At 38.4% G+C, this 23,976-nt stretch overlaps 3 protein-coding genes across 17 annotated transcripts in view; all 3 read right to left on the reverse strand.

Annotated features, from left to right (window-relative positions):
• FAM151B (family with sequence similarity 151 member B) overlaps positions 1 to 1,231 on the reverse strand; it is a 65,169-nt gene extending 63,938 nt beyond the window's left edge. For 3 of the 5 annotated variants that reach the window (XM_008991893.5, XM_008991891.5, XM_078365276.1), the window contains exon 1: positions 1,087 to 1,231. In XM_008991893.5, coding sequence (XP_008990141.1) covers positions 1,087 to 1,111 — 25 coding nt within the window. In that variant the 5' untranslated portion in view covers positions 1,112 to 1,231. Of the gene's footprint in view, positions 1 to 875 lie in introns of all 5 variants that reach the window. The other 2 variants (XM_035291320.3, XM_035291321.3) reach the window with 2 other exon arrangements.
• Positions 1,232 to 7,533: 6,302 nt separating this feature from the next.
• LOC118151488 (non-histone chromosomal protein HMG-17) lies at positions 7,534 to 8,728 on the reverse strand. Its single transcript, XM_035291323.3, has one exon. The coding sequence runs from the start codon at positions 8,621 to 8,623 to the stop codon at positions 8,351 to 8,353; it is 273 nt and encodes a 90-aa protein (XP_035147214.1). The 5' UTR covers positions 8,624 to 8,728; the 3' UTR covers positions 7,534 to 8,350.
• Positions 8,729 to 12,030: 3,302 nt separating this feature from the next.
• The window catches only part of ZFYVE16 (zinc finger FYVE-type containing 16), a 56,919-nt gene continuing 44,973 nt past the window's right edge, over positions 12,031 to 23,976 (reverse strand). For 9 of the 11 annotated variants that reach the window (XM_035291284.3, XM_035291280.3, XM_078365270.1 and 6 more), the window contains 5 exons: positions 23,804 to 23,884; positions 18,678 to 18,840; positions 17,433 to 17,538; positions 16,450 to 16,617; positions 12,031 to 14,027 (listed from right to left, as the gene is read on the reverse strand). In XM_035291284.3, the coding sequence (XP_035147175.1) occupies positions 13,869 to 14,027; positions 16,450 to 16,617; positions 17,433 to 17,538; positions 18,678 to 18,840; positions 23,804 to 23,884 (677 nt within the window). In that variant the 3' untranslated portion in view covers positions 12,031 to 13,868. The remainder of the gene's footprint in view (positions 14,028 to 16,449; positions 16,618 to 17,432; positions 17,539 to 18,677; positions 18,841 to 23,803; positions 23,885 to 23,976) is intronic. The other 2 variants (XM_078365271.1, XM_054252612.2) reach the window with 1 other exon arrangement.

Here is a 23,976-nt window from a genome sequence, read left to right on the forward strand (position 1 = left end):
GAAAAAAGTTTACATCCTTTGATCCAGTAATTTCAGCTACAAGAATTATGTCCAAGATAAAAACAAACCAAAAACATAACCAAGGAAGAACAATGCAAAGAAGTTCATTACAGAATGAATTCTAACAAAACAGAAAATGATTCATTAACGTCCCATATTAGGAGACTGATTAATTACAATATAATTGTATACAATATAATTGTATAAAAGTCATTCAAAATTATGTTTATAAAAACCTTGGTGACATAGGGATAGAATGAGAACATGTAGGACTTTTCAAATTATGTTTACATGACCTTAACTCTATTTTTAAGAGTCAGGGTTGTTAGAAAACACCAAAAAGTTAGTAGTGGTGCTTGTGGGTATCAGCATTTGGGGGATTTTTCCTACTTCCACGTACTAACATATTTTATAAATGTTCCATAACGGCATTTATCAGGACCTGGATATTTTTCGCTTACACACACATTTTATTCCAAGATTGTGTAAACCCTGCATCGATTCAGAAGAGAGCCTGTATTTACACAGCCATCTAGTCAGAATGGTGAAAGCGTGTATTATTTTTACAATTAGGAAACAAAACTAAACTGAAAAAAGACCGCGTCACTGAGGCTGTCTCACGCCACTACTTAAGTTTACAGAAACGATACTGTAATCTTCAAGAACGGAACTGCAGGCCCGACGGTTGAAGCACCTGATTACAAGCGGAAACAAGCGAGTCGCGCTCCGCCAGCTTTCAAGGCCCCGCTCAACAGCGGGACTACGCCGGCCCCGCCCTGCGTCTGCGTTCCCAAGCCTCGCCCAGCTCCCAGGCGACTGACCCAGACCGCCTCCATGCGGTCAGCTTTCCAACCACGACCTCAAAGGACACTGACCCTGTCATTCTCCGCCTCCCGGAACGCCTGTCCCTTAGCGCCCACCCCGCAAACCAAGGTCCTCGCCAGGCGATCGGGAGCTGCCCTGAGTGCGGAGCGGTCCCAGGTCCCTAGCCAGGAGGACCGCGGGAACCCGCCAAGGGAAGGTGCCGCCGGCGGAGGCTCTGAAAGCGTCCTACCTCCAGGCGGAGGCCGCGCTCTCGGCGCTTACCTGGGCCTCCAGCGGGTGCTGCCATGGTGACGACGCCGGCCGTCCGCGCAGGCGCCTAGCGGCTGGCGACCCCGCGGCCCGGGCAAGGGCGACAGGGAAACTCCGCTACACAAACCACAGGCTTCGGGCAGGGGAAGAGCCAGGCGGGAGCCAGCGAAGCGGAGCCAATAGGAGCCGCGACACGCAGGCGCAGAGGCTGGCGTTCCAGGTTCGCTTGCGCGCCGCTCCGCCGTGCTCGTGTTCCCAAGCGCTCCGCGGACTGATTTCGGAAGCCCGTTGTAGCTCTGAAAACAACGTTGCGTTAGGGAATACTGCGGCGGAGGATGGAACTCCGATTGAAAGCAATTGTTGGAGTGGGGTACGAATTCCAAAGCTGGATATATTTTCCTTTAAATGTTAGTAATATCCTAAAAGGATGTGGAATCGTTACTGATAAAAATCAGTGTTTCTGGCCCGGCGCGGTGTCTTACGCCTGTAATCCCAGCACTTTAAGAGGCTGAAGTGGGCGGATTGCTTGAAGTCAGGAATTCGAGACCAGCCTGGCTAACATGATGAAACCGCGTCTCTACTGAAAATTTAAAAATTAGCTGGGCGTGGTGGCGCACGCCTGTAATCCCAGCTATTCGGGAGGCTGAGGCACGAGAATGGCTTGAACCTGTGAGGTGGAGGTTGCACTCCAGCCTGGGCCACAGAGCAAGACTCTGTCTCAAAAAAAAGCTTTTTGTACAAGATTACCGAGCTGATAACTTGAAGTTTTCTCTCCCCTATTTTGTCTCTCTACGAGCGTTCACTCAGAAAAAACGCTCCCAGCAACTGGATTCTCCCATCCATTGTCTTTCTAGTCCTCCTTCACTCCTTACTTTCTGAAGCGAAATTAGTGATCAGAATTAGCAACAAAGTTCTGCCAATTTCAGCCACTGTTACCAAAAAACGCAGTCTGCCAGCGGTAGAGCTAAGATAACTATACATCACCTGACAGATAATACAAAGGGAATTTATTCTAACCCAGCCTTTCAGATAAAATATTTTTCATCACTCCAAAGCAATCCCTCTCCATTTACTGCCTTCCCATCCCCAGACAACAACTCATCTACTTTCTGTCTCATGAATTTGCCTGTTCTGGAATTTCGTGTAAAGGGAATCATGGACTGTATGTTTCATCTTTTGTATCCGGCTTCTTTCACTTAGCATTCAGAATTCATCCATGTTTTAGCATGTATCAGCACTTTCTTCCTTCTTATGTTGGAATAAATTCCAGTTTGTATATACCACATTTTATGTGTGTCCATTCAACTGCTGATGGACATTTAGGTTGTTTCTACATTTTGTCATTTATGAATAATGCTGCTATGAACATTCATGGACAAGTTTTGTGTGGATATATATGAGCACATATCTGTGTACATACCTAGGAGTGGAACGACTTGTTCATGTAGTAACTGTTTAACTGCGAGGAACTGCCAGTTTTGCAAAGCAGCTGTACTATCTTTCATTCCCATCAGCAATGTATGAAGATTCCAATTTCCCCACATCCTCACCAGTACTTGTTACTGTGTTTAATTATAGCCATCCTAGTGGATAGGAAGTACTACCTTATTATCTTGATTTGCATTTTGCTACTAATAATGCTGAGCATATTTTCAGGTGCTTATCGGTCATTTATCTATTTCCTTTGGAGAAATGTCTTCTCAGATCCTGTGCTCATTTCAATTGTGAGAATTCTTTATATAGTCTCCATACAAGTCCCTTAACAGATAATTTGCAAATATATGCAATATTTTCTCCCATTGTGCAGACTGTCTTTTCACTTTCTTGATGGTATTGATTGCAGAACAAGTCTTTTTTTAAAATCTTTTTTTCTTTCTTTCTTTCTTTTTTATATGGAGTCTTGGTCTGTTACCCCAGGCTGTAGTGCAGTAGCATGATCTTGGCTCACTGCAACCTCCACCTTTCAGGTTCAAGTGATTCTCCTGCCTCAGCCTCCCTAGTAGCTGGGATTATAGGCATGTGCCACCACACCCGACTAATTTTTGCCTTTTTAGTAAAGGTGAGGGTCACTATGTTGTTCAGGCTGGTCTCAAATTCCTGACCTCAAGTGATCCACCTGCCTTGGCTTCCCAAAGTGCTGGGATTACAGGCATGAGCCACTGTGCCTGGCTGTCTTTTTTTTAACTCCAGGGGTTCAGGTGCAGGTTTGTTACATAGGTAAACTGTGTCATAGGGGTTTGTTGTACAGATTATTTCATCATCCAGGTATAAATCCTAGTACCCATTACTTGTTTCTCCTGATCCTCTCCCTCCTCCCACCCACCATCCTCCAAAAGGCCCTAGTGTGTTGTTCCTATTCTGTGTCCACGTGTCTCCTCATTTAGCTCCCAATTGTGAGAACATGCAGTATTTGGTTTTCTGTTCCTGTGTCAGTTTGCTAAGTGTTTATGACATATTGGTCACAATATTACTGCAATATTTTAATATATTTTACAATAACTGACTCAATTAAAATTCCTCTTCACTGTCCATATTTTTAGAGCTTCATACTGAAGTTTGAGGCATAAAAGGTTATGTCTGATATTCACTTTAAAATGCTCCAGCAAAGAAATGAAGGGATGGATGAAGCAAAAGAGGCAATATGGGAGATTAGTCAGGATGATTGGAAAGATTGTAAAATTATAGAATATAGTCACAAACCTTCTTGGAAGGCTGAGAGGTTTGCATAGTTTCAGTAGAAGTTTCGGCTGAAGGCAGCATAATTCCCTTTACCTTTAGTGATAAAGGAAAGCAAGTAACTAGGGAATGTGGAGGAGTTTATCAGAATAACTTGTTTACTCATGTGGTCCTAACACTAACCTTTAATCCTTCATGGGCCAGATGGCTCTCTCAGGGGGAGGGCAACCAGAATTATCACTTGCAAATGGTATTTGCTTTTGGCCTCAAAACCTGGCCTTTAATTATTATCCGTAAGTGTGTTGACTCAGAGCCTCTGTTATTAAATCTATACTAAATAAATGCCTAGAGTACCAGCTGGTTGGGACTGTAGCTGTGATCTGTCTCAGGAGTATCTGTAAGTAGCCACAGACCCCCAGCTCCCTCTTACAGTGGAGATTAGTGATTTGTGTTTGAGTGAATTTGTTCATCTGTCACTGGGTCATGGTATGCCGGTTGGACCCTGACAAGCAAATCTTGATATTGTTGACTCTGAGGATTGTTGTAGGCTGAGTATATAGATTTTCATCCTACTATTTCCTTTACTTTTGAGTGTTTGGAAATTTTATGGTAAAAATAAGTCTAATTACTTTTTTGGCACAAAACAAGGGTTATATAAGTTAAGGGTACATGCTGCACTGGGGAAAGAATATAACAATTAGAATGTGAAACATAGGCCCCAGTTTGAGTCTGGGGCTGATTTTGGTGACATCTAAGTAGGAATAAAGGCCAGGCACAGTGGCTCACACGTATAATCCCAGCACTTTGGGAGGCTGAGGCAGGAGGAGGCCAGAACTTTGAGAGCAGCCTGGGCAAGATAGTGAAACCCATCTCTACAAAAAAATTAAAAATGAGCAAGGTGTGTTGGCATGTGCCTTTAGTCCCAGCTAATCATGAGGCTAAGATGGGAGGATTACTTGAGCCCAGAAGGTTGAGGCTGCAGTGAGCTGTGATCACACCACTGTACTCCACCTGTGCCACAGAGTGAGACTCTGTCTTAAAATCAAAACAAAATGCTACATGAACACAGCTTACTTCATTTTCAAGAGAGTCCCAATAGCTAGAAGGTTTTCCCTTAAATTCCAATTTCATTTCTAGCTGTGTGACTTTGGACAGATTACTCTCTCTCTCAGCTTGGTATCTAGTCTATGAAATGCAATAATAAATCACAGGGGAACTGGGCACAGTGGCATACAGCTGTAATCCCAGCTGCCCAGAAGGCTGAGGCAGGAGGATGGGTTAAGAACATAAGTTCAAGGCTGTAGTGCGCCATGATTGTGCCTGTGAATAGGCACTGCACTCTAGGCAATACAATGAGACCCTGTCTCAATAAATAAAATAAATAAATTTAAAAATAAATTATAGGGTAATATTCCTTGTTCTGAAGTTTGCTTTGTCTGATAGCAACATAACCACTCCAGCTTTGTCCTGTTTTCTTTTTTAGTGTTTACATGCAATATCTTTTTCCATCCTTTTACTTTTTAACCTGCATGTACCATTGTATCATAAGTGATTTGTATAGATAGCATATAATTTAGGTAAAAAAAAAATCCAATCTGGCCAGCATGGTGGCTCATGCTTGTAATCCTAGTCCTTTGGGAAGCCAAGACAGGCAGATCACTTGAGGACAGGAGTTCAGGACCAGCCTGGGCAAAATGGTGAAACCCCATCTCTACTAAAAAAAAAAAAAACACAAAAATAAATTAGCTGGGCATGGTGGTACATGTAGCCTGTAATCCCAGCTACTCAGGAAGCTGAGGCAGGAGAACCACTTGAATGAAGCTGGGAGGTAGAGGTTGCAGTGAGCTGGGATTGAGCCTTTGCACTCCAGCCTGGGTGACAGAGTGAAACTCTGTCCAAAAATAAAAAATCCAATCACTGTGTTTTAATTGCCATATTTAGGCCATTTACATTTAATGTAATTTTTAGTTATTTTAATTTTAGAGACAGGGTGTTGCTTAGTGGCCCAGGCTAGAGTACAGTGGTATGATCACAGCTCACTCCAGCCTCAAACTACTGGGCTCAAATGATCCTCCCACCTCAGCTCCTGAGTAGCCAGGACTATAGGTGTGCACTACCATGGTTGGTAATTCTTTCATTTTAAATTTTTTGTAGATACAGGGCCTCAGTACATTACCCAGTCTGATCTTGAACTCCTGGCCTCAGGTGATCTCCCCGCTTCAGATTCCTAAAGTGTTGGAATTACGGACTTTAGCCACCACATCTAACCTAGTATAATTTTTGATACAGCTGGATTTAGGTCTACCATTTTATCATTAATTTTCTTTGTTGGTACCTTATTTTTTTACACTCATTTTCCTTACTGACCTTATTTTGAATTATTTGATTTTTTTCCAAATTCCACTTTATATGTTGGCTTTTTAAACATATCTCCTTGCATAGTTTTTTTTAAATGGTTGCTCAAGAGATGATCATTACATACCAAACTTTTTGTAATCTACTTAGAATGTTTTACCACTTTAAGTGAAATACAGAAACCTTACCATTTAGGTCCTTTTACTGTCCCCTCAGTTAGGTTGCAGTTTTCATCTGTATTACATCTATATGCATTGAAAATCCCATCAGATAATGTTATAAATTTTTTGTTTCAGCAATTATATATATTTTTACAAACTTATAAATCTATTTGGTTTATCCAGAGATTTGCCATTTTGGTTGCTCTTCCTTCTTTGCAATCATCTTCCTTCCCCATGAACTTCCTTTAGCATTTCTGTTAAAGGAGCATTACTAGCAACAAATTCTTTCTTTCAGCTTTCCTTCTTCTGAAAATACCTTTATTTTGGCCAGGCGTAGGAGCTCATGCCTGTAATCCCAGCGCTCTGGAAGGTTGAGGCAGGCAGATCACCTGAGGTCAGGAGTTCAAGACCAGCCTGACAACAAGGTGAAACCCCATCTCTACTAAAAGTACAAAAAAATTAGCCAGGCATGGTGGCACACACCTGTAATATCAGCTGTACTTCTTAGGAAGCTGGGACAGGAGAATTGGTTGAACTGGGAGGCAGAGGTTGCAGTGAGCTGGGATTCTGCCACTGCACTCGAGCCTGGGCAACAGAGTGAGACTCTGTCTTTAAAAAAAAAAGAAAGAAAATGTCTCTATTTCATCTTCTTTCCTAAAGAATATATTTGCTGGATAAAGGATTCTGTGTCAACAGTTTTAGTGCTTTTTTAAAGCACTTTATAAATGTTGCTCCTCTGTCTTGGCCTCCATGGTTTCTGATGAGAAATCTGCCATCACTGAAATCTTTGGTTCTCCTATATAGATGTCGTTTTCTTCTGGTTGCTTTCAAAATATTTTCTTTACACTTGGTTTCATCACTTTGATTATGATGTGCCTGGGTGTGAACATTTTTATGGATTTGCTGTGCCAGTAAACCTGCTTTAAAAATAATGCTATGTAAATGTTTGTAAATATTTGTGTTTTGCAAAATGTTTGGAAGTTTTCAGCTATTATTTCTTCAGATATTTTTTCTTCCGGTTGTTCTTTTTGGACTCCTAAGACATGAATATTAAACCGTTTGATATTGTCCCACAGATCCCCAAAGGTCTTCTCTTTTTTTTCACTTTTTTCTCTTTGTCATTCAGAGACTGGATAATTTCTGCTCATGTGTCTTCAAATTTACTGACTCTAACCTCAGTCATCTTCATTCTGTTGTTGAGACCTTCCAGTAAATTTTGTTATTGTATTTTCAGCTTTTTTTTTTTTTTTTTTTTTTTTTTCCAAGCCAAACTGTATCCAGCTTTATTAAAGATACTTTCCATAAACAATCATGGTATTTCAGGCAGGACATGGGCAATCATTAACAGTATACAACAACTTTCAAACTCCCTTCTTTGATGGACTACCAAAAATCAGAAAGCCACTATAAAACCCAATGAAGTCTTCATCTGATGCTCTGAACAGGGAAAGTTTAGAGTGAGGGTTGACATTTCACATTTAGCACGTTGTTTAACAACTTTTCACGAGCCGACCCTGACTTTCAGGAAGTGAAATGAAAATGGCAGAATTTATCTGAAGATCCACAATCTAGAAATGGAATCACTGCTCTTTTGACAGGTGCCATCTCAATGGCATCACTGGCAAGACCAGATTGCCTGACACACTGGTAACCAATGACTGGGGGTCAGGTCCCAACAGATGCCTGGGCTTAAGGGAGTTAAGTCTATGCTGAAAGACGGAAAGGGAGAAGAGGACATAAAAGCGAATTTGTTTTTCCATACCACAAGGCTTTTGTGTGCCAAGGTGGCCATGTGTGTCAAAGTCAGGGAATCCCTCCTCCTGGGAGCCAAGAGGAAGTCTCTCAAAACTAGAAGGGAAAGTCGTTTCCCCACATCAATCCAGCTTTGGAGACAGTCTGTTAGTGACATATGCCCCTTCTCCCAAAACAACAATGAAGTGTTCTCTGTGCTAACAACATAGCTTTAAAAAAAAAAAAAAAAAAAAGGTAAAACAAAATTCTGCATTTTTATAAAACTTGATAAAAAATAGTATTTCAAACTGTACAGTCACCAGAAGTACACAGTTATCAAAAATGCACACACTTCACTTGGCATCTCCAGCACCTTCGGCTTTCTGTGCCTGGTCTGTTTTGGCATCTCCGTTTTCTGCAGGGTTATTCCCTTCCTTGCCAGCATCAGCTTTTCCCTTTTTCCCTTTGGGTACCTTCTCTCCCTTCTTTGCAGGGGCCTTTTTAGGTTTGGGCTCTGGCTTTGGAGGAGCAGGTTTAGCGGACAACCTCGCGGATCTTCTCTGTGGTTCGTCCTTCACCTTGGCTTTATCTCCTTTAGCATCCCCTTCAGCCTTTCTCTTGGGCATGGTGGCGACGGCGGCGGGACGTAGGCGCTGGGCGCGGGATGCAGCGGCGCGTGGGCTTCGGTCGGTCCGGGGGTCGTTCTCGCCTCCTCTTCTTCACACTGCTCCTTTTTTTTTTTTTTTTTTTTTGAGATGAAGTCTTGCTCTGTTGCCCAGACTGGAGTGCAGTGGCACAATCTGGGCTCACTGCAATCTCCATCTCCTGGGTTCAGCAATTTCCCTGCCTCAGCTTCCTGAGTAGCTGGGACAGTCGTCCGCCACCACGCCCAGCTAATTTGTGTATTTTTTAGTAGAGATGGGGTTTTACCATGGCCAGAATGGTCTCAATCTCCTGACCTCATGATCCGCCCACCTCAGCCTCCCAAAGGGCTGGGATTACAGGCATGAGCCACCAGACCCAGCCATATCTTCAGTTCTAAAATTTCCACTTGATTCTTTTTATAGCTTCTATGCTGAGACTTAAATTTAGCTTTTCATTTATTTCAACAGTGTTTACCTTGACTTTATATATTTCCTTTGGAGAAATGTCTTCTATGTGGAACATGATTAAAATAATTCATTTAATGGCCACATGCACTGGCTAACGCCTGTAATCCCAGTACTCTGGGAGGGCCACGTGGGCAGATCACCTGAGGTCAGGAGGTTGAGACTAGCCTGGGCAACATGGTGAAACCCTGTCTCTACTTAAAATACAAAAAAAATTATCTGGGCATGGTGGTACACACCTGTAGTTCCAGCTACTCAGGAGGCTGAGGCAGGAGAATCACGTGAACCCTGGAGGCAGAGGCTGCAGTGAGCCAAGATTGCATCACTGCAGTCCAGCCTGGGTGATAGAGACTGTCTCAAAATAAAAAAATAACTAGTTTAAGTCTTTCTCTGATAATCCTGACATTTGGGTAACCTTAGAGTTGGCTCTTGTTCATTGTCTTTTTCCTAGAGAATTGCTTAGGTTTCACTAGTTCTTTATCAAGTAATTTTGGATTGTTTCTGGGATATATTTGGAATATTATGAGATTCTCTATCCTGTTTAAATCTTCGTAAGAATGTTTTTATTTTGTTTTAGCAGACCATTAATCCAGTTAAGTTTCAGAGCACATATCCTGGCAATTTTTTTGGTGGCTGTGGTTCCATTGTTAGTTTTCACTGCCTTTGTTAAACTGTCCTTTGGCCTAACTGTGCACCATCTACTGGCCAATCTGAAACCTTGACAATGGTCTGCACTGTAATTCAGTGTTCAGAACCTTTGCTCAGCTGCTTCCAGTCAGTTTCACACATACACAGGTTAGATGATACCAGGGTTTTATTCATACATTTAAGGGTTCCTTTTCTTCAGTTCCCTCCTATTTGTGATCTTACCTATACTCTGGTTTCTAGAACCCCATTCTTGGTTTCTGGCTAGAACATCTGGGCTTTAGCCTCCCTACACCATTGCCAGTGTTCTGTCCTGCAATGTCTGCCGCTAGTGCACCAGGGAGAAAGGAAGAGTGATACCTTTTTACTGCTGCTGGATTGATGTAGAGCAAGGAAAGTCCAGAATGTTCCAAGTCATTACCCATGGTTCCAATGGTGGGGAGGTGGGTCTTACTGCATCTTTCCTGAGGCTCTCTTAGAATAGTGCAATTAAATTAAAAAATCTCCAACCTCCTTTCTGGTCCTCTGACTAGAGAGAGCAAATTGTTCCTTGGACTCCTTTTCTGTCAGCTAGCATTTTCAATTTTCCTGTTAAATGTCTTACCTTTTTAAAAAATTTGAGACAAGATCTTGCTCTGTTGCATGATCACAGCTCACTGGAGCCTCAACCTCCTGGGCTCAAGTGATCCTCCCTCCTTAATGCCCATGTAGCTGGGATCACATATAAGCCACCACACCTGGCTACTTTTTAATTATTACTTTGTAGAGACAATGTCTCCCTATGTTACTGCTCACTGTAGCCTCAAACTCCTGAGCTCAAGTGATGCTCCTGCCTTGGCCTTCCAATGGAGAAGGTGTGAGCTAGGATTACAAGTCTGAGCCACTGCACCCGGCCTTATGTGTCTATGTGTAGATTTTCTAGTTTATTCTGTTTGGGATTTGTCTGGCTTCTAGAATGTGTGGGGGCGTATCTTTCATCAGTTTTTAAAATTCTGCATTCTATCTAAATATTTGCTCTGTCCTATTCTCGCCTCTCCTCTCAAAGCTAATGAAGCACATGTTAGAACTTTTCACTGTATTCTCTTCAGGTCTTTTTTTTCCAGCTGTTTCTCCATGCTGCATAGTGGATAGGTTCTTCTGAGTTATTTTCCAGTTTTTAAACTACTCAATTGGCTGTGTTCTATTACATTTACTTACTGAGTTTTAAAGAACAGTTTTTATGTACATTCTTGCAATGTTTATATTCAGTTCTTTTTCAGGTTAGCTCTACAACTTTTTATAGTTTCCCATTTCCTGCAAGTATATTCACATACCTGCCTTTATTTCCCTAAACTAAAAAAACAAATCTAATACCTACGTCTGTGAGTTTGTTTTCATTGCTTCAAGTAATTCTTGCCTCTGGAATCTAGATTCCTTATATGCCTACTTAATTTTTACTATACGTTACTAGACATATTTGAAAAGTAATTTGAGGCCTACAATGCAATTACTTTTCTATGGAAGGGATTTACATTTTATTTTCTCTGTCACCTGAAGGCATAACCAGTGTGGGAACACCTTAAAGGAAGTTCAATGCTTAGGATTCTTTAGATGACTAAGGCAATTCTAAACTTGCCTATTCTTTTACATTGGTTCTTCCACCTCTGATTCATTATCATTCTAAAGGTGAAACTATTTGGGGCTCTCAGCTTATTGTATGGAGGGTCTTCTGTTAGGTTCACCACCGTATATGGGCCTTGAACTTCGATTTCTGTCCCCCACACTCATAAGGTTGTCAGAGTAGGGGCCCATGCTCACTTCTCTTATTCTCTTTACTTTTGGACTAGGCATTCCTTATTGTCTGGAAAAATCTCTTTAATGTTTTAAGATTATTCTTGTATTTTAATCAGGAATTGTTTTCAACAGGAACATGATGTAAATATCCTAGCATGCAAATTTCAGAAACAGGAAGTTTCCCACAATTGCATCTTTGTTCCTACATGGCCAAATCCTAATCTTTCTCTTGGCATGCTCTGCACTTAAGCACGTACTACTTGTGGCATGGAATCCATGAATGTTTATAAAGACCCATGTCTAATTCTGTCAGAACAATTAATTGCTTTAAAAATTTTTTGTTTAAAAACTTGGTAAAGTGCTCTGCATGTATCAAGTGTACAGACACACAAAGTTTGTTGAACAGCTGCATAAAACAAATGGGCTAGATTTTACTTCATATTTCAAAATCCAGAGAAAGAGTAGTAGTATTAAAAGACATAAGCCAAAAATAGATCATTGCAGACTGAGTACAAAGAACCATTCTATTTTTTCACTCTTAAAAAACTAAAATTTCAAATTAAATACCAATGACCAAATAAGTAACAAACACATTCAGAAACATACTATATATACATCTGCAAAGAATCCTTCAAAATGTGCTTCCATACTTGAGGCACATCATTCCAAATTTTATTGAATGTAGAGATTTTATGAAAACAAATCTAAAGCTATCCCATCATGGAAGAGCCCTGCACCATTTGGTTATTTTAAGACTGTGTAATTACTTACATGGCACAATACGTACACCATATTAAGAAAACATAAATTGGGTTTTCATCTTACACTATTTCAATAAATTTCACAAATCATAACAGGTTGCCATTTTATTGAATATCTGCAACATTTTACATTGTTCATGAAGTAGCCACTTTCAGAAGGCTGATATCCTCCTCCCAATTGTCTTTGGCTAGTATTATAGATGTGATTCAGTCCAAACCATATGCCCAAACTGATTAACATTCTCAGTCTCTCCTAGCTTGAGACCTTTGATCCTGAGTTATAACTCTGACTTGATCTTCAAGTTGAGATGATTCATAAACATTTTTCTTAAAATGGGGTTATTTAACATAATTTCTTTTTCTTGAAACATATGAGTGTTTTTGATACAAAAACATATATTACACATAAGAATGTTTAAAGCATCAAAATAATGATTAAATTTTTTATATAACTTAAATGACAGGACTACAATATGCCCCCCTTTTTTGCTGTTTGAAGTAAAGAGGAAAGCTCTGTAACAATTTCAAATACATAGAATTTAACTTATGTTAATATCCTGTTATAAAAAATACCATATAAACAATTTAAAATGTGCATTAGTTCATTTAAATTTATACTTATACATTGGTGTCAATGAAAATATGTGGAGTTGTCAAGAAATTTCTAAGGATTAAAGTGGAAGTGAAAAAACCTGTTTCAGGCTTCATTTATTGCTACATAATGACTACTTCAAGGGTCATCTGGCCCGTCATCAGTCACACTCATAAGTGGTAAATACAATGGTATACTTTGGAAGAAAAGGAGGAAAAAAATAATGTACTATGATACAAAAATATTGCCTATATACAAATTATTAAAGTTTTATAAAACACATTCAGAATATGTTCTTGCTATAAAACAATATACTTAAATATAGAAGCAAAAAATCCTGAAGCACCCACAATTATTTTAATATCCATTTAATCAGGAAAAACTATATATATATGGATATATAATACATATATATGTATAATTTGAGAAGAAAAAAGGCAAAATTTTAATCCAAAAAGAGATTATCTAATTATGGAGGTAGGTCTCCACTCCAATTATACAAATAAGTTATCAGCTTTATTCAAAGAATTACAAGTCTAAGATTTCGAAACTGGTTTTTGTGCCACTGAAATACAATTTTGACAGACTTTAGAAACCAGTATTCTAACTGGCGCATACACAAAACAGACATTTCCTTCATAAGGTTACATCTGAAAAGAGCCTTCATTAAAATCATCATTGACATAAAGAGGTGCAGATACTTTGGCTTAGCATTTAAATAACACAGTAAATGCTACAAATTTCTTAAAAGAAATCCTTGTCTTTTTAGTACTTAATTGTAAAGCTTAAAAAATCATGGATCTTTTAAACTTTTAGATATTTAAATATTGTGCTAATGATTTGAAGAGCTCATTCCCGCCTAAAGAGCAAAGCTTACGTGTTTCAAAAATCAGACATATTTATACTTCTAGTGTTTGTGGCATTTCAGCTTTAGTGCTGGAGTTAGTTTTAATAAATCAGGTTGCAATATATAATATGGCTCAATCTTTCACTAAAAAAGTTGTTCTATAATGAAGAACACTAATTCTATTTCTAATGGTAAACTAAAGTTGGAGGTCCCACCATGGATCACAGGTATCAGAGCACTATCAAGATCATTTAGATAATGCTGAGGCAGAAGTTGGCCTTCAGATCCTGCCTGAAATTCAACCTGGAAAAAAAAAAAATCTTAATAAGAAAATGAGCAATCTTGTGAATGTGAATGTAGAATCTAGCTCAGAATGTGAATATAAAATAAGTGAAATATTTTAAAATATCAGTTCAAGCATGTTAAATATTTGATATATTTATAAAAAGTATTCTACGTTCTCCTATATTTCTTTTATCCTTCTACTACAAAAATTATAATTGTCCCTTCCCATATATCATAAAGATAAAATTGCCACTATGTCTTACTTTACATTTCTCTAAATGAACACATAAACAAATTGGAGGGATGAGGCTTTGAATAACTGCTGATACTACTTAAATTAAAAACCCCATGGTATTAAAAAAAAAACCTTAAAATATTTCAAATTTGTTATTGCAATAATATTTAATATTAGAATCTAATGGTGCAAACTACATTTTAATACATTTGACTGAAAAAATTTACAGTGCTTACTCAAATAACAAATAGCTACTGGATGCTTCCTTGAAAAGAGGGCTTTTAATAATGAGATAAAAACAAAACCCCCTTTCCAGTAAGAACTATGAGCAAAACATATCCTGGCTGGAAAAAAGCAAATCTTCAACATATGAACTCACCCATGTCTAGAGTAACCATTTTAATGAAGTCTTGGCTTTGAAAATCTATATTGGGTGTTGGGAAGAGTTACTTGGATGTCAAAAAGAGAACTTTCAGTTCAAATCTGTTAAAGAAATAAATATTCCTACTCCTAAAAAATGCAGAATATTTATTTTCCTAACAGATTTAAACTGAAAGTTCAAAGAAAACGAATTGTTTTTACATGCAAGATAATCATCACTCCTTGTTAAGAGAAATATATAAAAATAATACTGGAGCCCAGGCATGGTGGCTTATGCCTATAATCCCAGCAATTTGGGAAGCCGAGGCAGGAGGATGGCTTGAGCCCAAGAGTTCAAAACCAGCCTGGGAAACATAGTGAGACAGCATGTCTTTAAAAAGTAATAATTTGTGTATAATAATGTGTGTATTAATAATAATGTGATATTTTTCACCTATCAAATTGTACAAGTTTGAAAGTTTGATTATATACTTCTTTGATAAGAATGTGGGGGAGGCCAGGTGCAGTGGCTCACACCTATAATCCCAGCACTTTGGGAGGTCAAGTGAGCAGATCACATGAGGTCAAGAGTTAAAGACCAGTCCAGCCAACATGGTGAAACACTGTCTCTACACAAAAATTAAGTCAGGTGTGGTGGAGCGTGCCCATAGTCCCAGCTACTCAGGAGGCTGAGGCAGGAGAACTGCTTGAACACAGAAGGCCTGTGTGGCAAAGCAAGACTCTGTCTCAAAAACAGGATGGGGTGGGGGGAGAGCACTCACAAATTGCTGGAGGAAATATATATAAATTGGCATAATCTCTATTTGGGATAACATGGTAATATCTATTGAATATATATACTCAGGCCTGTCAATTCAGAATTTTTTATAGATATATTTACACTTATATAAAAGCAAAATATTTTGGACAACCTAAATGTCTATCAACATATATCAAATATGCATAGATAACTAGTTAGATAAATTATGGTACATTTATATAATCAACTACTTACTATGCCACTGTTAAAAAGAATATATACTAGTATTAATATCTTTAGGATATATTAAAGGAGGTAAAAATGCATAAAAGAGGGGAGATGAAAAAGGAGGATGCACACTTACTTGCTTGTACATGCATAAAATCACAAAGAATACATAAGAAATGAGTAACACTGATTGTTTGGCCAGAGAAGGAGGATAAAGGAAAGTATGGAGGTGAACTGATCGGTTGATGTCAACAGTAGGAAAGATATTTCCAAGGCTGTTGCCTTTATACACCTCTACTGGGATCCATTTACACTGTAGTCTAGAGTTATTATCTCCAGAATCCACCAGTTACACAGAATACATTGTTAATGCTGCTATCTGGAAAGTGTATATATACGAGGACCAGTGAGGTGGTACATACAGAATCTAGTCAGAATAAGTAAATTTTAAAACCTATCTATAAGGCAAGGTAGTCATGCGGCAAGGTTCAGCAAACTATGGCCTGCAGGCCAAATTTGACCCCATGGGGTAAACAAAACTTCACTGGAACACACCACACTCATTTGTTTACCTACTTTGAATGGCTGCTTTCCCAATATAATGGTAGTGTTGAGTAGTTGTGAAAGAAACCATACTGCCTACACTGTCCAAAATAGTTACTGTCTATCTTTTACAAAAAAAAAGTTTGTTGTGGAGATTAATACAGATACTGTATATGAATTGTATAGCACACATTTAATGCTCAACAAATTTTTGTTCCCTTCTTTCATTCCAAAATAAAAGGTTGGAGAAAAACTTGATTATTTTAATATGAAATACATTCATTTCAAAAATACATCACAAAAGGACACCTCACCATATCAGTGTCAATAGAAACTCTGAGTCCAATTTTATTCATCCCATTACTCTTTAGAGCTTTCAGGTGAGGGCACAGTGCAGCACTACAAGCCATGGCTATTTCTTTTGCAAACTGATAACAAGTTGATAAAATAGATAAATCCTGGTCCTTTAGAAAGTAGAACACCTGAAATGTATTTAATTAAGAAACAAGTCATGATTAAGATTAAAAGTAACTTTTAAATGCAACAATTGCTGCTTTCAATTCAACTTTAATTAGATTCCAATGTAAAGTGCCAGGAAAATCATTAGTTGTGAGAATTCTATATCAGTAGCTTGATCTGTTCTATAAGTAAAAACATAAAACCAAAGGTTATGGTAAATAATGGAAATAGCTCAGCTATTTTTGCCTAAAGTTAATTTGTAGCAAGGAAAGCCTTGTTAAAACAGTATAATATCCTGTAAGAACATCTATATGAAGGTAAGATAAAACAAATGATATTCCATTGTGTCTATATTCTCTGTAGGTTCTATTTTGTACATGTAATAAAATTACAAAGAATGCTTAAGAAATAAATGTGAGGGGGAATAAGGAGGTAGACTAAGGAGTTGGGAGTCTATAGTTTTGTATCCTCTAAAAAAAATTGGAACATAAAAAAATAACTTTCATATGTGAATGCTGATTATAAATTAATGACAGTAAAATATCTTATTTTTTGTAAAATATGAGGAAAATGAAAATATGGTCAAATAACATAACACAATCCAAAGATGGCAATGGCAGTACCATCATTTGATAGCCTGAACTAACCCTATGGAAATCCAATTCTGGTGTATAAAAGTCTGGGGTGGAAATGTGTGTGCCTCAAAGTGTAGCGTAAAAAGTATAATAAGCTTCGCATACATATTTAGAGGTTGAGTATGCATAATCTCCAAGTTCAAAGAACAAAAAACATATTGAAACACAGAATGTAAAAGGAAGGAACCTTCTTTCTTAGTTACCTCGCTACACTTTACAATCTTCTCATCACTTTCAAAATCTGCTTCCAGTTTTATTTTTTCACTTGGAAATGCCTGTAATGATATTCCATCCACTGAACTGATAACACTACCAAATAAAACAATAAAATAGAATTATTAGCACCAATGTGCTTTTTGAAATAAATCATTAGATTTGAACAGATGAAATGAGGGAAAAAAATAGAAGATATCTCAATTATACACAAAATAATTAAATCTGTAGTTCATATTCATTTACCAAGATTTCTTGATTGTGTAGTACTCTTTTTTTTGTTCCATCAATAAATGATATCTCCTTTCTCATATGCCCAATTCAGACCTGAAGTTTAAAATACCTTAGATAGCCATGTGTGGTGGCTCACGCCTGTAATCCCAGCACTTTGGGAGGCCGAGGTGGGCAGATCACGAGGTCAGGAGTTCAAGATCAGTCTGGCCAGCATAATGAAACTCCATCTCTACTAAAAATACAAAAATTAGCTGGGTGTGGTGGCACGTGCCTGTAGTCCCAGCTACTTGGGAGGCTGAGGCAGGAGAATTGCTTGAACCCAGGAGGCGGAGGTGGCAGTGAGCCAAGACCATGCCATTGCACTCCAACCTGGATTACAGAGTGAGACTCCATCTCAAAAACAACAAAACAAAACAAAAAACCCTCAGATAGCCTCCTAATAGAAAAGCTGTGTCATGAATTCAAAAACTCTATTTTGGAATCCTTCAGCCCTCTTCTTCCTTCTTCACTCCAGACCCCTTAGCCAATCTCAAAAAAAGAAAAAAGAGTAAATGAAGAGAGGAAGGAGTGGCAGTAATAATCTGTAAGGCCTCTAAGGTATGTATTATTAAATCCAGTTGTTTGTATTTATAATGAATCAAAATAATATCGTATATATCATCCAAAGGAATCTTTTACTTATGTGACAAAAATAGGTACCATCTGACAGAAAAAGTGTCTTGCTTTTCTCAGCCCTGGCATCAAGCCCATGCTGCTACACAATGGATGTTTCATCATTGAGCCCCTCCCAATTAGACCATCCTGGCCCAAAAACCACACCACCTCATGAGGCTAGTTAGGTACATGTTTGAAAAACATGTACTCATTAATTTGAGTATAAGCATTTAAATAAATTGTATAAGTCTATATTCATTCACAAAATATTTAATTTAATAAATACAATGTTTTAATCCTTCCCTTTCCTTCAAATCAATTATATTTTAGAATAAAAAAATTCCTACCCTTTGTTTCCTTTTTCTTCGGAATCTACCCAGCAAATATCCACATATTCTCTCAGGTCTACTGCATCAACTTTCCCGCATGTAATTTTAAAGTCTTTCTGCTCTCGTAAAGCTAGCCGCAAGCCATTCATGGTCTCTGGAGTTATTTGTACCATTAAGCCATCTAGAAATGAGAGTAAGTTTCACATTTCTTTTGCCAAATACCAGTGTGTATATCTAAGCCATAAAATTTGCTATCAAAATATGTTCTGTGTAAGATACAAGTTTTAAATCATTTGCCAATCATCTTAATGGTTGTTTTCCACTAAGAAGTAAGACAAGTATTTAGCAAAGTTAAGATTATTTTTTTAAGGTTAAAAACAAAGATGAGAATTTCTGCTTCTGGCTATGATGAAATAACTGGTACCAGATAGCCCTTTCATGACAACCAACCATAAGACTAGAAAAAATATATGAGATAACTGTTTTTAGGTTATTGCACTGGGCAGTGCAATACTGAGATCCCTAAAGGGAATCTGAAGAAATAAGCCTGCAGTTATCTCCAGGCAGAGAACTCAGGTAAGCCTAGTGGGTCACCTGAGGAAATTATTCCCAAGCGACTTACAGGTGGTGAGCTCAAAAGTCAAGAATTGAGGTTTGGGAACCTCAGCCTAGATTTCAGAAGATGTATAGAAATACCTGGATGTCCAGGCAGAAGTTTGCTGAAGGGATGGAGCCCTCTGCTAGGGTATTACAGAAGGGAAATGTGGGGTTGGAGCACCCACAAAGAGTCTCCCCTGGGGCACTGCCTAGTGGAGCTATAAGAAGAGGGCCACCATCCTCCAGACCCCAGAATGACAGATCCACCAACAGCATGTACTGTGTGCTTGGAAAAATGGCAGATACTCAATGCCAGCCCATGAAAGCAGCTGGGAGAGGCTGTACCCTGCAAAGCCACAGGGTTGGAACTGCCCAAGGCCATAGGAGCCCACCTTTTGCATCAAAACGACCTGGATATGAGACAGAGAATCAAAGGAGATCATTTCAGAGATTTAAGATTTGACTGCCCTGCTGGATTTCAGACTTGTATGGGGCCTGCAGCCCCTTCATTTGGGCCAATTTCTCACATTTAACACAAGTGTATTTACCCAATGCCTGTACATGAAATGTATCTAGGAAGTAACTAACTTGCTCTTGATTTTACAAACTCATAGGCAGAAGGAACTTGCCTTGTCTCAGACTAGATTTTGGACTTTGACTTTTGTATTAATGCTGGAATGAGTTAAGACTGGGAGATTGCTGCAAAGGCATGATTGTGTTTTGAAATGTGAGGACATGTGATCTGGGAGGGGCCAGGGCAGAATAATATGGTTAGGCTTTGTGTCCCCACCCAAATCTCATTTTAAATTGTAATCCCCGGGCTAGGCGTGGTGGCTCACGCCTGTAATCGCAGCACTTTGGGAGGCCAAGGCAGGTGGATCACGAGGTCAAGAGATCGAGACCATCGTGGTCAACATGGTGAAACCCCGTCTCTACTACAAATACAAAAAATCAGCTGGGCATGGTGGCGTGTGCCTGTAATCCCAGCTACTCGGGAAGCTGAGGCAGGAGAATTGCCTGAACCCAGGAGGCAGAGGTTGCGGTGAGCCAAGATCATGCCATTGCACTCCAGCCTGGGTAACAAGAGTGAAAGTCCATCCCAAAAAAAAAAAATTGTAATCCCCATAATCCCAAGTCAAGGGAGAGACCAAGTTTCCCCCATGCTGCTCTAATGATAGCAAGTGAGTTCTCACAAGATCTGATGGTTTTATAACCAACTCTTCCCCCTTAACTCAGCACTTCTTCTTCCTGCTGCCTTGTGAAGAAGGTGCCTTGCTTCCCCTTCACCTTCCACCGTGACTTTAAGTTTCCTGAACCCTCCCCAGTCATGCTAAACTGTGAGTCAATTAAACCTGTTTTCTTTATAAATTACCCACTCTCAGGTGGTTCTTTTTTTTTTTCTTTTCAAGTTTCAGTTATTTATTAATCAGTGTAATCTCCAATAGATTACATCAACATGATTTCATGCATTCAGAGAAGAAATATTTCCTGGTTAAGTAGAAAATTGTGTGGATGGCTTCTGGAAGACCTTCATTTTAAAGCAGCTTTATAGTGAAACATTTCATTTAGAAATCCAGATGTTCTTTCTTCAGTTTGCTGTAATCCACATTCACTGAGTAGAACTTGTATTGATCATTGGGACCCAGTTTGTTCCAGGGCTCTGGGTGGTTCTTTCTGTCCCAAGAAACATCCGTATTGAACAATACCAGATGCAAGAGATACAGGGCTGCTCCACTACCTCCAGTTCCAATAAATACAAAGAGGGGGGATCAAGGTTGAATGCTTCTTGGCCCAATCTGGTGGAGCATGTTCACAGCAGAGACCTCTGATTAGAAAGGAGAGAACCAGCCTAGCCACAAGGCCCTTGGCTAAGTAGTATCTCAGGCAGTTCTTTATAGCAGTGTGAAAATGGACTAATACACTTAGAAAGCCACATACTACCATAATTGATTTTAAAAGAATTAGAAAATCTAAATGTTATAGATAGAATCGTGTTCCCCCAGAATTCATATGTTGAAGCCCTATCCCCCAAATGTAACTGTATTTGGAGTTGGGCCTTTAAGGAGATAACTAAAGCTACATAAAGTCATAAAGGTGAGGCCTTAATCTGAAAGGACTGGTGTTTTTTGTTTGTTTGTTTGAGACAAAGTCTTGCTCTGTTGCCCAGGCTGGAGTGTAATGGCACAATCTCAGGTCACTGCAACCTCCGCCTCCCAGGTTCATGCAATTCTCCTACCTGAGCTTCCCAAGTAGTGGGATCACACCACCATGCCTGGCTAATTTTTGTATTTTTAGTAGAGATGAGGTTTCACCACGTTGGCCAGGCTGGTCTTGAACTCCTGACCTCAAATGATCCGCCTGCCTCAGCCTCCCGAAGTGTTCAGATTACAGGGATGAACCACTGTGCTCAGCCTAGGACTGGTGTTCTTATAAGAAGAGATACTGGAGCTCACTCTCTTTCTGAGAGTGCACACAGAGAAAAGGCCATGTAAGGATACAGCTACCCACAAGCCCAGGAGACAAGCCTCACCAGAAACCAACCCTGTCAGCACCTTGATCTTGAACTTCTAGCCTCTAGAATTGTGAAACAATAAATTTATGTTTTTTAAGCTACTCAATCTGTTGTATTTTGTTATGGCAGCCCAAACTGATTAAGAAGAATTAATCACAAAAAAACTGAAAACAGACATAATTAAAAGAGTAGACAATCAATTGCAGTGATTGGATCTTATTTGGATACTGACTACTAAGAAAATGGGGGTAATGTGACTACTGATTGGATATACAGGAATTATTGATAAAATATTTATGTGTGATAATACAGGTTGAATATCCCTTATCTGAAGTGTGTGGGGCCAGAAGTGTTTCAGATTTCAGATTTTCTTTGGATTTTGGAGTATCTGCGTTATATACTTAGCACCTGAGCATCTGAAATTGAAATGTGAAATCTGACATGCTCCAATGGGCACTTCTATTGAGAGTCATGCCAGCGCTCAAAGAGTTTAGGATTTTGAAGCATTTCAGATTTCAGATTTTTTTATTTGGAATGTTCAACCTGTAGTTTTGTGGTTATGTTTCTGAAAAACTACTTTTTCTTTTAGAAACATATTATTTGTGAATGAAATGATATAATAACAATAAACCAATGGGAAGAATAGGTAAGGAGTATGGATAAAGTAGGTTGATTATAAATTGATAACTGTCAAAGGTGGGTGATGGTTCTATTAATGTTTATCATATTATACTTTTTTACTTTTATACATGCTTCATTTTTTCATAGTAAAAGTGAAAATGTTTACAAAAACAATAAAATAGTATGGTATCAGTACAGAGTTAAACAAACTGACTAAAACACAATAAAAGCTAAGAACATAGCCCAGAAACAGATTCTCATGCAAATAAAACATGCCATGTGACAGAGATAGCATTAAAGATTACTCGGGCAAAGGGACAATTCAATATCTGATGCTAGATCAATCCCTATTCAAATGACAAAAAAAGTCACTGGATTTCTCTTCCTCACATAACACATAAAATTAAATTCCAGATAAATTAAGGACTTAACTGTGAAAGGCAAAATTTTAAATCTTCAAAGACAACATAGGAGAATATCTTTCTAAATCATATGATAAATTTCTTAAAAGACATTAGCTATAAAAGAATCATAAATTATACTGTATTAAAATGAGAACTATTTAAAAAGACACTAAAAATGGTAGAGAAGGAATATAAAATACATAAAATTGTGTAACTACAAATCAGTTAGAAAAAGACACACAACCCGACAGAAAAATGGGCAAAAGATATGAATAGACATTTCACAGAAGAGGCAACATGCACGTCCAATAAATACGTAACAGGATGCTGTGCTTATCAGTAATTAGGGATATGCTAATTATGACTATATTCAGAGATACCTACAGAATTGACACAAATTAAGCAGTCTGATAAAATCACATTTAGAGAAAATACAAGCCAATCATAAATTTTATATATTCTGATGGTAATATATATTGGTACAACCAACTTGTGAAGTTTCTAGGGAAACTCTAGAATATATTCTCAGAAGAGAAACAACCCAGAAGTTCATGATCAGGAAATAAATATGTTGTGATACATTCACAAACTATTTAACAGCATTTAAAATGAATAAACTATACTTGTAAGAAACAACATGCATAAATTTTAGAAACTCATATTGCATGAAAATAGGGAGTTCCATATGACTATGTGAAGAATGATTTCACTTTTATATATCTCCTAAATAAGCACAAACAATATGTTGTTTAGGCAGATGTATATACAAAGTAAAAAACAATTAAGCAAGAGAATGATAAACACAGTATTCAGTCCAGTCACTAATTCTTGGGGAGAGGCGGAAGAGAGAGAGAAGTCTTCTAGTTCTTGTGCTGGTTGATGAATTCATAGAAGTTTGTGGTACTGCACTTTATAACTTACATATGTTCTTTTGTAAGTATCAAATGTATTTTAAAAGGTTGCAAAAAAATAACTCTATATTAAAACAACATTAAAAATGAAACTCATACCTTCAACTATGCTGGACTTAGCAAGAAATCCTGACGATGTTTTCAGAGCTCCATTGAATACCACAAAACTTGCACCTGTCACTGATCAAGAAATACAAGAATTATTTGTTTTAAACTGCTCATTTTTATATTACATATTTGTTAAGTGCAAAATGTGGATATGCACATTTGAA

Source organism: Callithrix jacchus, chromosome 2, assembly GCF_049354715.1.
Source record: "Callithrix jacchus isolate 240 chromosome 2, calJac240_pri, whole genome shotgun sequence".
NCBI lineage: Eukaryota > Metazoa > Chordata > Mammalia > Primates > Cebidae > Callithrix > Callithrix jacchus.

Bases quoted from the DNA above. Each gene is read 5' to 3' on its own strand.
- LOC118151488 (XM_035291323.3), bottom strand. From the start codon at position 8,623: ATGCCCAAGAGAAAGGCTGAAGGGGATGCTAAAGGAGATAAAGCCAAG.